Raw genomic sequence first — 12,689 nt, 5'->3', positions numbered from 1 at the left:
TAGGAGATTATTCAAGGACAACTGTGGCTCATGCCTGAGCACTCCTACACATAGAACCTATGACTGTCTATCAAAACCAGCTTTGTTTCTAATGTTGTCCCTTATAGTCATTTTTGAGCATTATGCTACTGTATTTAAGTGTGACGTAATAAGGATTTTTTTTTAAAAATCCACCTATGTCTTACCTGACGTTTAATGATTAAACAGACCAGGTAGCTAAAACCTGCCATATTATCCGACAGGAACCAGTTTGGTTTATGTAGCTTGTTATCATTTGAAACATAACTGGGATGAAAAAAAGTGTTATTTTGTCTCCATTACAATTGAAATCCTTTGTAAAATTAGCAAAGGCACAGCAGGCATGCTTGTTATAAAATAAACGGGGCTTCAGACTGCTCTACATCAAAGCCGGCTGTTGTGTGTGTTAGTTGTTGTACCATCACCTTTCAATTCAATGAGCGGTGTATATGTAGAGGTGCAGCATGGTATTTCAATGTGGTTACTGTACTGGTTACTTTAAGGTGAAAGTCACTTTAGCCAGGTTAGGTTCCATGTATTAGTAATATCAAACAGGAGGTCTGCCAGCCAGTTAACACTCAACTGATAGAACGGTTAACTACACAGGACAATATAAGCAGCAGCATTTCACACCATGTTCACTGTTCTTAGTACAAAGGTAAGAACGGAGATTTTTGTTCAAATACACAGAAATCAGAAACAACTCCAACAAGCTGTACATACCCAAACCATGAGAAACTCTACCCTGGAACTTGGCAGCAAAGACCCACCTTTAACCAAAAACGTTGTTAGACTTTTCCAGAAGGACTCGATCTCATTTAAATGTAACCAGCTGCCCATGTATTTGTTAGTGGAGATTAAGCAGTTTTAGCCAATCATTTTTAAGTTCCACTCTCTGTATCACTTTTGTTTTAACACAAAATCCTTCCAACAGCTCAAGAACTTCTTTTCTCCCTATCCCACAGAGCCACAATACACTGGAAAAGCTTTTTGTGTTTTGTTTTGTTTTTAATCAAACCAGGTAGAAAAGGGAAAGTTCTGTTCAGTTTCTCTTCCAAGTTAAGAAGTAATAATACCGACAAGCACAGCTCATCCTCATGCCTGCTAAGATTACATCAGAAAAAAGATGGAATAACATCCAGGAAAGTCCTGCTCTGAACTGAACATTGACAAACGTATGATAAACTACAGCGTCTGATCTCAATATTTCCTAATCTAGATTTTTTTCCTTCATTCTTTGGAAGGACATTATAGAGGTGAAAATCATATTTATTTTTTCCTTTATCTGTGCTACTAATACCACCCACAATGATTAAAAACTGCATAAATGGTGTAAATTAACATCTATTTTAAGGTTCTTTTAGTTTACTTTTTGTACTTCACTCTACTTGGACAGAAAAACTGGACTGCTCCTCTTTCAAGCTCCCATGCACTAGCACAATGCTCTTCGAGTTTCTAACAGTGATGGGAAAATTGTAGACCCATTGGTAACTATTATTATTTTTAAAAATCACCATGGAACTGTTTGCATTGGGTTTTCAGTAACCTATTTTGTAAAGCAAAAACCTAAACTGTAGGACTAAACCACTTGACTATTTTTTTTTAAATATTCTATGGAAATTCAATTGTATATGGAAAAAAGGCTAACGATGCTGGGTTTCCGTTTTCTAATAACCCATTAGGAGAAGTTTCAAATCAAGCTTTAAAACGTGTTATTAACCATCTACTGAGCCATTTGAAAGATACATGCCTATGATAAGAGTATTGTATTGCCATTAACCTATGGGATGGTTCGAGACATCTCTTATTCACACAAAACTCTAAATGCATCTAATTAAAGCCACAAGATCAGCTGTCCATATTAATCACTCAACAGTTTAATTAAGGTAAACCAGCTTGTCAGAAAACTAGCCTTCTCTCTATTCTTCACCATTATTGACTTTTAATAGTTCACTGGATTAGTAATTACTTGTTTATGGCATTATCAAATACCTGTGAGACAAAAAGAAAAAACACAGTATGTGACCAGGAACAGTTTTAAACATACCCTTAGTTGGAACCTGAGGATAAATTTATGTCGTCAAATTAAGTTTTTTTAAAAAAGCCAGACTGTTACGATTTAAATCACTCTACAACCCAGAAGGAAAGTAAACTGAGCCAGAAACATCCTAATGAGTGTTTGAGATCTGGAAGCTGTTTTGTCACAAACTCAGATTAAATAGTTCTTTTGGATAAAAACTAGACATGAACAGGAGGTTTAGTGAGATAAACACTTAACTTATTTTTATATGCATTGTTAAAATACAGACTGAGTATCTGTTACACTGGATCATGTAGACAAGTACACTAAGGACAATAATACTAGGAAGGTAGTTAACACATGCAGATGCAAAGCTTTCTGTGGAGAAAATAAAAGAAACCTTTGATGATCTCAAAGCACTTTACAAAGTAACTATGAGTAGGTAAGGGATATAAAGATCCATGGCCCAAATCCTCAAAGATATTTAGGCACCAAACTCAGGGGTTAGATACCTAAATACCTTTCAGTAGCTGGGCCTATATGCCAACCGATAAAATGCATCCATCTCTAGGGTGGAACAACACAGCAGATGTTTAACAGTTTAGGACAAGTGCCCCTGAAACAGTACTAACTAACTGGCACCTAATGACCTGCCACTACCACTGGCTGAAGACCTTAGGTTTTCCTTGGAGTCTCCCATCCAACTAGTGACCATACTTAGCTTATGAGACAATCACAGCACAAGATAATATGGCTCCAGGCCATTATGAGAGGCAGTGCCAAACTGTTTAACTGAAGCTGGAGGGAGGGTGGGGATAACAGCTATGTATAGTCTTAATTTTCCCTAGGCATATCTGCTGCCATCAGTGACGAACATTTGTTCTGGGCAGAGTTGCTACCAGTTGAACACTTAGCATATGAACATTAACCTAATTCCTGTTAGAGATAAACCAATTTCAGCTCTCTCCTCTTCTAGGGGAGTATTTCATCCTAATAATAAAATCTCCACTGTGGCACGTTAGACTAGCAGCACTCTGGTAGCAGGCTGGATTTTTAAGTCTTAATGCTGCAATATCTGTAAGGGATTCTACATAAACATGGCTTTTTAAAAAACAAACCAAAAAAAGTAGTTTTTTGCCTTAAAACGGTATGTGAAATGGGGTTCAACATCCCTTGCTCTAAGTAATCAGGATCTTTTTAAAGCTGCTTAATTATTCTCCTCTGGCATAGCCTAAATAAAGGAGTTCGGTCCCACGTCTCTCTGATGGCTGTACATTACAACTCAATGTGGGTCACCAGCATAAAAATCATTATGAGACAGCGAAAGGCTTGTCTGCTTGCAAAACAACCGAGCAAACATGGAGGAAGCGGGATGAACGGATGAAACACAAATTGTTGAGTCCTGAATCGTAAAATTCCACCTGCCCTGCAAGGTGAATTCCACTGAATGCCACTGAGGGCTTGTAAAAGACGAGACTGCTTTCCCACAGGAGCTGTGGAATCTTAAGATTCCAGGACCATAACCTATAACAATACAGTATGTATATTTATACTGTCTCAACTCTGCTTTAGTCACTGACTTGTGAGCCTAACATCCTTCCTATGACTGAAGAGAGGGGGAAATAACTTGCACTTGAACTTGTATTTGACCCTTAATAAACATAATACGTAACTAAAGTGCAATATTATAATAAAATGGCATTTAAAAAATAGGGAGTCCTAATAGCTTAGTTGTAAATTTAAATAATTAAAAAACACTGAAATGCACAAGGTCAGACTTTTAGAGGTGCTGAGCTACCACAATCATCATTTAGAGTTGTGGTCGCTCGTTACTTCTGAAATATCAGGTCCTTTTTTATATTTTATTTACACGCACACACGCATGCGCTTACGTATGACCCGCTGGAAAGAAACCACATTCATTGTATTGTCACGGGTCTATTGTAATACATTCTACCCCTTCTGAATGCAACACTCCGCTCCAGCTCACTACCCTGACAAATAAAGGAAAGCACTTTATGAAACCAATTTAATTGGGAGGTGACAGAAAACATACAGCCATTTTCTTTAGCCTTATCACTGAATTGGCTTCAGCTCCAATCTCTGCCAAATCCCACTCAACAGAAGAAATTAACCAGGTCAGCGGAACAGGTGCTACGCTGTGTCTGTCAAGGGGCTGGCATCCCCACAATTACTTGCACACAATGAAGCGGTAATCTTTACAGATCATCTCTCCCAATAAGCATATTGGGGAGGAGAGGAGAAGGGTGGAAGGGAGGGAGGGAGAAGGGGAGAAAGGAAAAAAAAAAAAGCAAGAAAGGAAAATGAATGTGTCGCTGCCTCGCGGCTCAGCAGATGTCTGTGCGTGATGTACGAGGCTAGGATAAGCTGTCGTAGCCTGCTGCCAAAGAGTGGTAAGTGATTAAAGCCTCCACAGTCCTAAGCACCATATTTAGAGTCTATGGGGTTTCAAGAGTTGCACCCATTCCTTGCTGTGCTGCCAGATGTTGTCGATTGGTCCCCGTTCCTATTCGCTGTGTGCGGGTGGCAGCAGTTGGTACAGCAAGTAATGCAATCTGGAATGTTTCCGGAGATGCCGTACATTAAACGAGTGTCACCCATCATTCACCTCTACAGAACGCTGAAACAACTCCAATTTGCTGCCACTTCCCTCTTGGGAAATGGCCAAGATACAGTTGTTCCTGGCAGCCCCATTTGTTTTACTCAGGTGTTCCTCTTCCCTCAATGACCTCTATTAGTTTAAGTTTTAATTTAGATTAACCCCAGCACCCCAATTAACCAGTGAGGGGAAAAGCTAAAATGTGACTAGTCATAATTCTGAAATCAGAATGTATCGAAGTTAAAATTATTAGTAAGGAGGAAGGGCCATTCAACTACTGCAATTTTTCTTTAAAAATTTAACATTTCAGGGCCAAGAAAACCCCCACAGTACAGGCCTAAGGTTTGCCAGTCAGGGCTATTTCTCGCTGTTCATTTCGGTATTTTATTATGCTGATTTAATCTGCAATATCCTCTTGTTGCACACTTGGACTCCTGAAGATGGGAACAGATCTGTTTGCATCTCAGAATTATCTCACACCAATATTCAGCACTAACATCACAGATCTGGCCCTCCAATCACTGCTACTCAACAGCCCTCTTCTGCATTTGAAAGAGTGTGCAGAGGGATCCAATCTCCAGTGCAGGAGTTGCTGAGTCCCTCCCTGCCATGGAAATGCTGTTCAACTCACCCCAGGGCTAGGACGGATGCTCGTATCGTAACACACAGTCCTGGGAATCAAAAGATACAGGTTCCATTCCCTGCTCTGCCACCTGCGTCCTGTGTAACCTTGAACAGGTTGCTTACCAGGTGAGATGTTCAGAAGTGTTTAGCTTTGTCCTAACTCTGCTCCCATAGAAGTCAATAATAAAACTCCCATTGACGGTAATAGTAGCAGACTTAGAACAACGCTGAGGACTCCTGAAAAAATCACCCCCTTAAAATTTCTCAGTGCTCTTCCAATCTGTAAAAAGTTGACAATAAGTACTTACTTTGCAAATGTTTTCATTCTGTTTGGTAGCCCAGGACATGTATTGGAAAAGTCTACTAGTCTAGTTGAATTAGTTATCAGGCCCTAAAAATCACATATTTCCACCTCCCTTCTCCATACTCCAATTGTCGTATGATTTTACCTGCTGATCTAATGAGCTTCTCTAGTTAAGATTTTCAGGTTTCTAATAATAGAACGGCATTTGTTTAGTCCTGATGTTAAAACCATCTCTGGATCCTTGGACCAGCAATATTTTTTTGGGCACTGGTCCAGGACTTAATTTAGCAAATCACTTCAAAGCACTGTAATTTCCAGTATGCATTTTATGTGGCTGACATTATCATTTGCTAACTGAATTACAAACACAATGATCACCCCAGTCTGCAGCCGCCAGAGTAGTGTGTGTAGTCTCCCTGCCTCAGTATGGAAAGCGCTTTGGGAGCCCAGCAGCACTTTCAATCTTCACGCCGATTAGACAGGTTTTATGTTTGGATGAGGGTAACTAATGTACCATTGAGCAACTTCAAAAATTTTATTTGTGATGGGGCTTTCCCACCCACATAAGCATTTTTTTTTCTTTAAAATATTCACCAGTAGAAACTCCTGTGATTTCCTCTTTGTAAGCAATAATCACCAGTGAGAACTACAGAGATTGGTCTGATTCAGCAAGCCTGATCCACATGGGTACAGTAGTTTCAATGAAGTCCATAAGACTCCTCCCCATGAGGCATGGCTGAAGGATTGACAGATAAAGTCTTGCATAGCGATTTCAGAGTTAAAAACTTTGGACATCATGAAACAAGGATAATAGGTAGAGATTACAGATGTCCAGTCAAGCAACTAACATGGTGTTTCTCTAAGAGGAATCTTTGGGCAGAAGAACTTACTGCTGAGAATTTACTGCATTAACTTCAGAAATACTAAAAGCCAACTTGAGCCATGAGACAGAGAAAAGATTTCCAGAGACCCACCTGGTGGTAAAAGTCATCGTCATCAAAGATCTCCTCATCCAGGTCTTTTAGGTGCGTGTTGGATTTGGCTTGAGGGACGACCTCCTGGAACAGCAGAGAGAATGTTTATAAGCCCACGTGTGCCTATGCTTTGGGCAGCACCCAGACATGGTATCATATCTTAAAACAAGTCTAACACACTTTTGGTGGATTTGGGCAGTGAACTTCCCTAATCCATATTTTCAGCACCTTATGTTCTTCAATATGTACAGCCTTGGGACCCATTAGAACAAGATCTAGATGTATTAGGCTGTAGAAAGGACTCTATGGAGAAGTGGTAGAAGCCCCATTTTTAATTCAACTTGACAAAAAAATGAGTAAGCGTACAACAGGGAGCTATCGCGGATTAATAATGGTTTGGATGAAAGGACTCAATGGGCCTTTTCCATCTCCGACCTCAATGACACCATGTAAAGCTCACAAACATTTGAAAGCATGGTGGAATGGTGAACACCTGCCATTACAGGAAGTTTTTAAGCATTTGATTATTTATAAGGATAGGATTAAAGGACTTCTAAAACATGGGAAGGAAATGGAAAAAGACTGCCAACACAGAACTGGTTTTATGATTCCCTATGAAACAAGCACAACCTGCATATGATATCTCTGACACATTGCTGTACTTAAATGTAGTTGTGCCTCAATGCATATATGGGTCTATATTTTAAATGTAGTGGGGAAAATATTTTTGCAAGTGCAATAATTCTACGTTAATTTTTACAGCTGAGTGTTTACTATTCCTTAAATACTACGTTGATGTAGACACTTAGAATATTTTGCAGGTGAAATGCAATGTGATTCTTGGTTCCAACTTCCTGGTCAAGAGCTTTAAACCCCATTATTTGGACCAAATTTTGCAGTTGCTTCTTTATAAAGCAGAATACAGGCTATGTGACAGAACTGACACCTATTGCAGGATCAGGGTAAAGTGCTGGCATGGTCCAACCTGGAGTCTTGCTCTGCCTATCAGGAATAAGCATAGGAACCAACACAAACATTGTGAAATACAAAAAGCACCTCCATCATCTTTTAATCCATTAAATTACAAATAGTGTTACTTCATCACCCATTACACCAACAAGAACATTACTTGTTAAAGGATCAATTTAATTCATTTGCAGAGAATTTCATCACTTCCATTGGAAACAAAAACTCTTACCGAACATCCAGGCAATGATTCGGGGACGGGCTGAGATTCCTGCTCCAGCTTTCCAAGTACCCTATACACAGATCGCTTAGTCTGTGTCCGCCGTAGTAATCTCTCTTTGTCCATCATAATATGATCAATCTGAGTCAAGATTGAACGCTCAAAGGCACTGAAACCCTGCAACAACATTAACTAGTGTCAGATAATGCAGAAAGCTGCTGCTCAAGGCAGCAATGTTCCTTTATCTTTCCGTGTCAGTGGATAAGCAGACAATGTTCCTACTGGAGGAGTTTGAGTTTGGATTTTTGTTGTTGTTTTTTTAATACATATATATATATATAAAACCCAACAAAAAATAAACCAACAAAAAGATACTGCCCTGAGGAAAGCTAAAAGCCTGTCTTAATAGACAGGCTTCACTGTTCTAGCTCAGACAAACTTCTCAATGATTAATATTAACCCCTACATGCTGGGCTCTGGATCTCTGAGGACAAAATGAATTGCCAGCTGAATTCAAGTGTTCAGGTCTGTGTATTTACAATAAATCATGAAGTAAATAGGGAAATGTACAGACCATAAACAGTATCTTGTCTCCAGCTCATAACGGACTGATACCAGCTGCTTCAGAGGAAAGTGTGAGAAACACAATAGAAGGCAGTTCTGAAGTAATCTGCCCATGGGGAAAATTTCCTCCTAACCCTGCCAACTTAGAACCTGGCTTATGGCTTTGAAGCATGAGGCCTTATATCCCTTCCAAAAGCTTTGGGGATTTTTGTTTGTCATGGGCGTGTGTTTTAATTCTTACTATTGTAACTCTAGATGGAACAAGGAATGTTCCCATGTATGAATGGCATGAAACACTTCGGCTGCTGTCCCAACGTCTCCGGTAAATTTCTCTCTCTCACACACATACACACTTGCCTTCCCCAATTTGCCAGAAGCTAGTTTGGTCTTGTCATGCCACTTCTGCAAGGTGTTGTTCCGATACGTTCTGAAGTCAGCAAATCGCTTAGCCATGAATTCTGGATAGTCTTCCATCTCTAGCTTCCGTTTAGCGGGGCCTTTCCGCCTCATCTGATCCTCACCTCCCATCTCTTCATCACTACCACTGGGGATCTCCTCATCACTAGACATTTAAAATAAAAAATAAAAAATAGAAACACTTTGAGGCAACGATTTGGAAACTCTCTTTAACAGCAACTCCTCTGCTGATCATCTTGCCATCTTCTGTTAGTTATTCAGAAGTCAAGTCGCTGAACCCTCCCTCCCGCCACCAAAAGAAATTACAAAACACAAGCTCCCGGTAAAAACAGGAGAAGTTCAAATGCCATTTGTCTGCTGTGTCCATTACCCACACAGTAGGAGCTGGGGGAGCAGAGCTGAGATGGCGAAGGTCAAACCTTCTATGTTTTCCTGTTTAAAAAGTTAACTGCCAGGTGGGCTTTAGCAAGGCCCAGACCCAGACTTGTTCTGTATTTACCTCTCCACTTTTGATTGCTTCCCATCTACCAGATGCCTCGTGCCTGGATATTGATAGAGCAGCTCATCCTGGAGGTCCACTAATGCTCTCAGCAACGCCTTCAAGGCTTTATAACCTGCAGAAGAAGGAGACGCAGTGACAATTGCAGGTTGATCCCAGCTTCTGGTGAAGCCTCAGCCTGACTCTGGCTTCTCGTATTAAACCTACATTCCTGCCACAGATAGTGCAGGTCTTGGTAAGCCTCATAGGCGACTGTTTTCACCAGCCCAGATTAAAATGTTGTTTAACATGTATGACTCATTCTTTTGTTACTGCCAAAACAACTGCACAGAAGGATATTCCTAGAAAAGAAGGAAGGGAGTGAGGGGCATTTTCTAAACTGCGGAGCGGTTACACATTGATCGGTCTATTTAACTGAGACACACAAGTTTGGGCTCAGAATCCTAAAAGATTAGCATACTGAAGTAGCAAGTACTGTGGGCTTAGGTATCTGATGGCACAAGGATATGACAACAGCCCCTTTTGCTGATTAATTCATTGCCCTCCTATGTTACTTTTTGCAGCAGGCACCAGCTTTGGTGTAAGAATATGAAGCAATTCCAGAGAGAGAATAACCATATGTATGTATCCTATCTACATGTGCAGGTGTAGGGGTGTGTGTGTGAGTGTGTGTGTGAGAGAGAGAGAGAGAGAGAGAACAAGAACTGCAGGCCTAGCAGTTTATAAGCAGAGAATGTCAGTCTCCAGGCCTGCCAACTGGGCACCCTTCACAAACCCTACATTCACTTAAAAAGACAGAGTGTAGTTAAACCAGAAGAGAATCAAGGCAGAAGTTTAAGGATTCTCCGCAGGCAGCTGTTTTCCAGACCACCTGCAGGCCCATTCGGTATCAATCAGCCAAAGACCTGGACAGTTGCTAATTCCTTCACGTAGCTGTGGAACAAAGTCCCTGTCGAGAGGAGCTTCCAATCTATAGGGACAAGCATTCGAAATCAGACAAGCCCAGGGTGATGGGGAGATAGATTTGTCCAACAGTGGTACACCAGCTCTCTACCCCCTTAAGGTAGGACATTAACACCCATAGGTTTCCCAGGAAAACTCTCTGTTACCTGGTTAATAAGAGCCTCTTTCCAGGCCTTGCCGGAACTCTCTGGAACTACAGTCTGAAGCATCACTTATTTTAGAGGCTGCCCACTGCTGCTATTACCAACAGGAGGCCAGAGATCTTGGCATTCTAACTAGGCCTGTATCTGGGAACTGTTTCACAGGCATCTGCACCTCATTTGAAAGTGCGCTGCCTTCGCTTGTTTCTAGCCTGATTACCATCAATACAAATAGAAGAACACAGAAACAGGACTACTGGATTTCAACAGAGAGCTGAGAAGAGAATCCAGCAGAGAATCCCAGTGCTTGGGATTTCCAGTTCTTGCCGACATAACCATGCAAAGCTCTGTGGTTCCAGAAGTTACTCAAGCTACTACACGATGCTGGTGGGACAACTCCACTGAATTGGACCCCACCACTTCAGCAAGTTGTTTCCCTATTGTGGCTCCGCAAGGATGTTTCTTGTTCCAAGAAGCTTGTATTTGGTAATGGTACCCTGAGCATTATCTGAACATTTCATATTTCCCACAGGTAGACAGTTGCAAGTGTCACTTAAAGGAGGAAGTAGATAGAACGGGCTGTGTTTGCGTGTGGAGTCAAATTTTATTTGTATGTTTGTAAATATTCAAAGCACATGCTGTTCTGGCCTTATTACCTATTATGACAACGGTAAGTACACAGATTTAGTTTGGGAAGCTAACCACGCTCACACACCTGGCACCTGTTGCAAAACATGCAATAGGTTGCCATCAATACTATAATTCAACCACTGCACGATGTCCAACACTCTGAGAAGTCTTTACAGCTTGATGTCCCTAACAAATTCAAGTACAGTAAGCAATCCCTGACAATCTGACCATCAGTCTGCAGAGCTGTGTCATCATAGCTCAAATATGTTCAGTCTTTTGCAAGGAAAAGCTTTATGAAGGTGTAGAATAGTCTTTCCTGAAGACAAAAAGCAAGCAAGAGACTAGATGTGATCTGAAGTGACCCAGACAGTTTCCCCTTGAAGGTTTGATCAAAAACAGATGATGTTGGCATTAGCCTGGGGACAACCTCTGTCATGTTCATAACCAAAGGCTAACAAAGGAAAGAAAGGTTCTGAGAAAACTAGAGAGCTGTCTCCCGAGGCTCTTAATGAATTTGGTTGTCCAGACTTGGTCCATTTAGATTGCAAATTCCTTGGGGCAGAGCGAGACCACATCTTCCTTGATAAGCACCAAGCATATCCGATCTAAACACAAAATACGTGGCCCGTTTCTAGACACTTCCTATCCAAGGATCTCAAAGCCCTTCACAAAAGGGAGACAGGATAACACCACTTAATGTACAAATGGGAAGCTGAGGCACAGAGAATAAATGGGTTGCTCACAGTTACACAGGAAGTCAATGGCAGAGCTGGGACTAGAACTCAGATCTTTTACCACAGACCATTCTACCTCTCTAACGAATCACAAAGGGCTAGGTCCTTACCTGGTGTAAAGTCAATTGACAGCAGCTGAGGATCCGGTCCCAAATCCTTCCCTTACTTACTGGATAGCACAACAGGAAAGGGGTGGGGAGTATTTTATTTTAATTTAGCCTTTTTTTTTTTTAAATGGGGGACACAGAAAACCATGGATAAAATCAGCAGCAAATCTTCATCAGTCACATGAAGGCAACGGAAGTGGAAATCAACTCAGACATGCCGGGTCTCAATCTTTTGTATGTTCCCATTGCCGATATTAGCGCTGCCTCAGAACCCGGATAAATGATGGCCCGACCTCAGTAGCAGTAATGTCAATGAAAAGACACTAGGAAGACTTTTGCTGCAGATCAGCAGTTACGCTCATCCTCCTCCCGTACGTGGCTCATTATAGATACATTTTGACAGCTGTTCTATATAAACCTATTAACGGATTAGGTTGCCACACTCGTAAAACAGTCGTGTGTTAGCATCAAAACAATTCTAAGAGACAAACAGACCAAAGCCCTTAAAAATGCATCTGTGGTATGTAGTTAAAGCAAGGGCATCATTTGCAAGAGGCAAGTGCCCCCCGCCCTGAGTGCACAGCTTAAAACAGCAAAATCTTTTCCTGCAACCCAGCTAAATGTCCCCAGAGGTCCTGAACCCGCTTATTTTCTACCCACTGTCTACCCTCCAGTGGCAATGCTAATTCACCCCAGGCGGCTTTGATCCTGTCTATTACAGCTGGAGTAGCACTCAAATTCTTCGGAGGTGTATCAGGGCTATTGCAAGCAGGCAAGGAATAAAGACAGGCTCAGGCTCCCTCAGGATATGAGATATGGACCTCAACAGAAGCGAGGATGGGAAGCAATTTCATCTGGAGTGAAGGGGGTGGGGAGGGCAGGTCAGACA

The 12,689-nt window shown here is 41.3% G+C and overlaps 1 protein-coding gene across 2 annotated transcripts in view; it reads right to left on the bottom strand.

Annotated features, from left to right (window-relative positions):
* The window catches only part of AATF (apoptosis antagonizing transcription factor), an 84,309-nt gene that overhangs the window by 40,373 nt on the left and 31,247 nt on the right, over window positions 1–12,689 (bottom strand). For both annotated transcript variants that reach the window (XM_054008508.1, XM_054008509.1), the window contains exons 5-8: window positions 9,227–9,341; window positions 8,668–8,872; window positions 7,759–7,923; window positions 6,561–6,644 (exon numbers count right to left, since the gene is read on the bottom strand). In XM_054008508.1, coding sequence (XP_053864483.1) covers window positions 6,561–6,644; window positions 7,759–7,923; window positions 8,668–8,872; window positions 9,227–9,341 — 569 coding nt within the window. The remainder of the gene's footprint in view (window positions 1–6,560; window positions 6,645–7,758; window positions 7,924–8,667; window positions 8,873–9,226; window positions 9,342–12,689) is intronic.

The sequence above is a fragment of the Malaclemys terrapin genome, chromosome 18 (genome assembly GCF_027887155.1).
Source record: "Malaclemys terrapin pileata isolate rMalTer1 chromosome 18, rMalTer1.hap1, whole genome shotgun sequence".
In the NCBI taxonomy this organism is placed as follows: Eukaryota; Metazoa; Chordata; order Testudines; family Emydidae; genus Malaclemys; species Malaclemys terrapin.
Note: the sequence above shows the minus strand (reverse complement) of the source record. Positions and strands in the feature narration are given on the sequence as shown.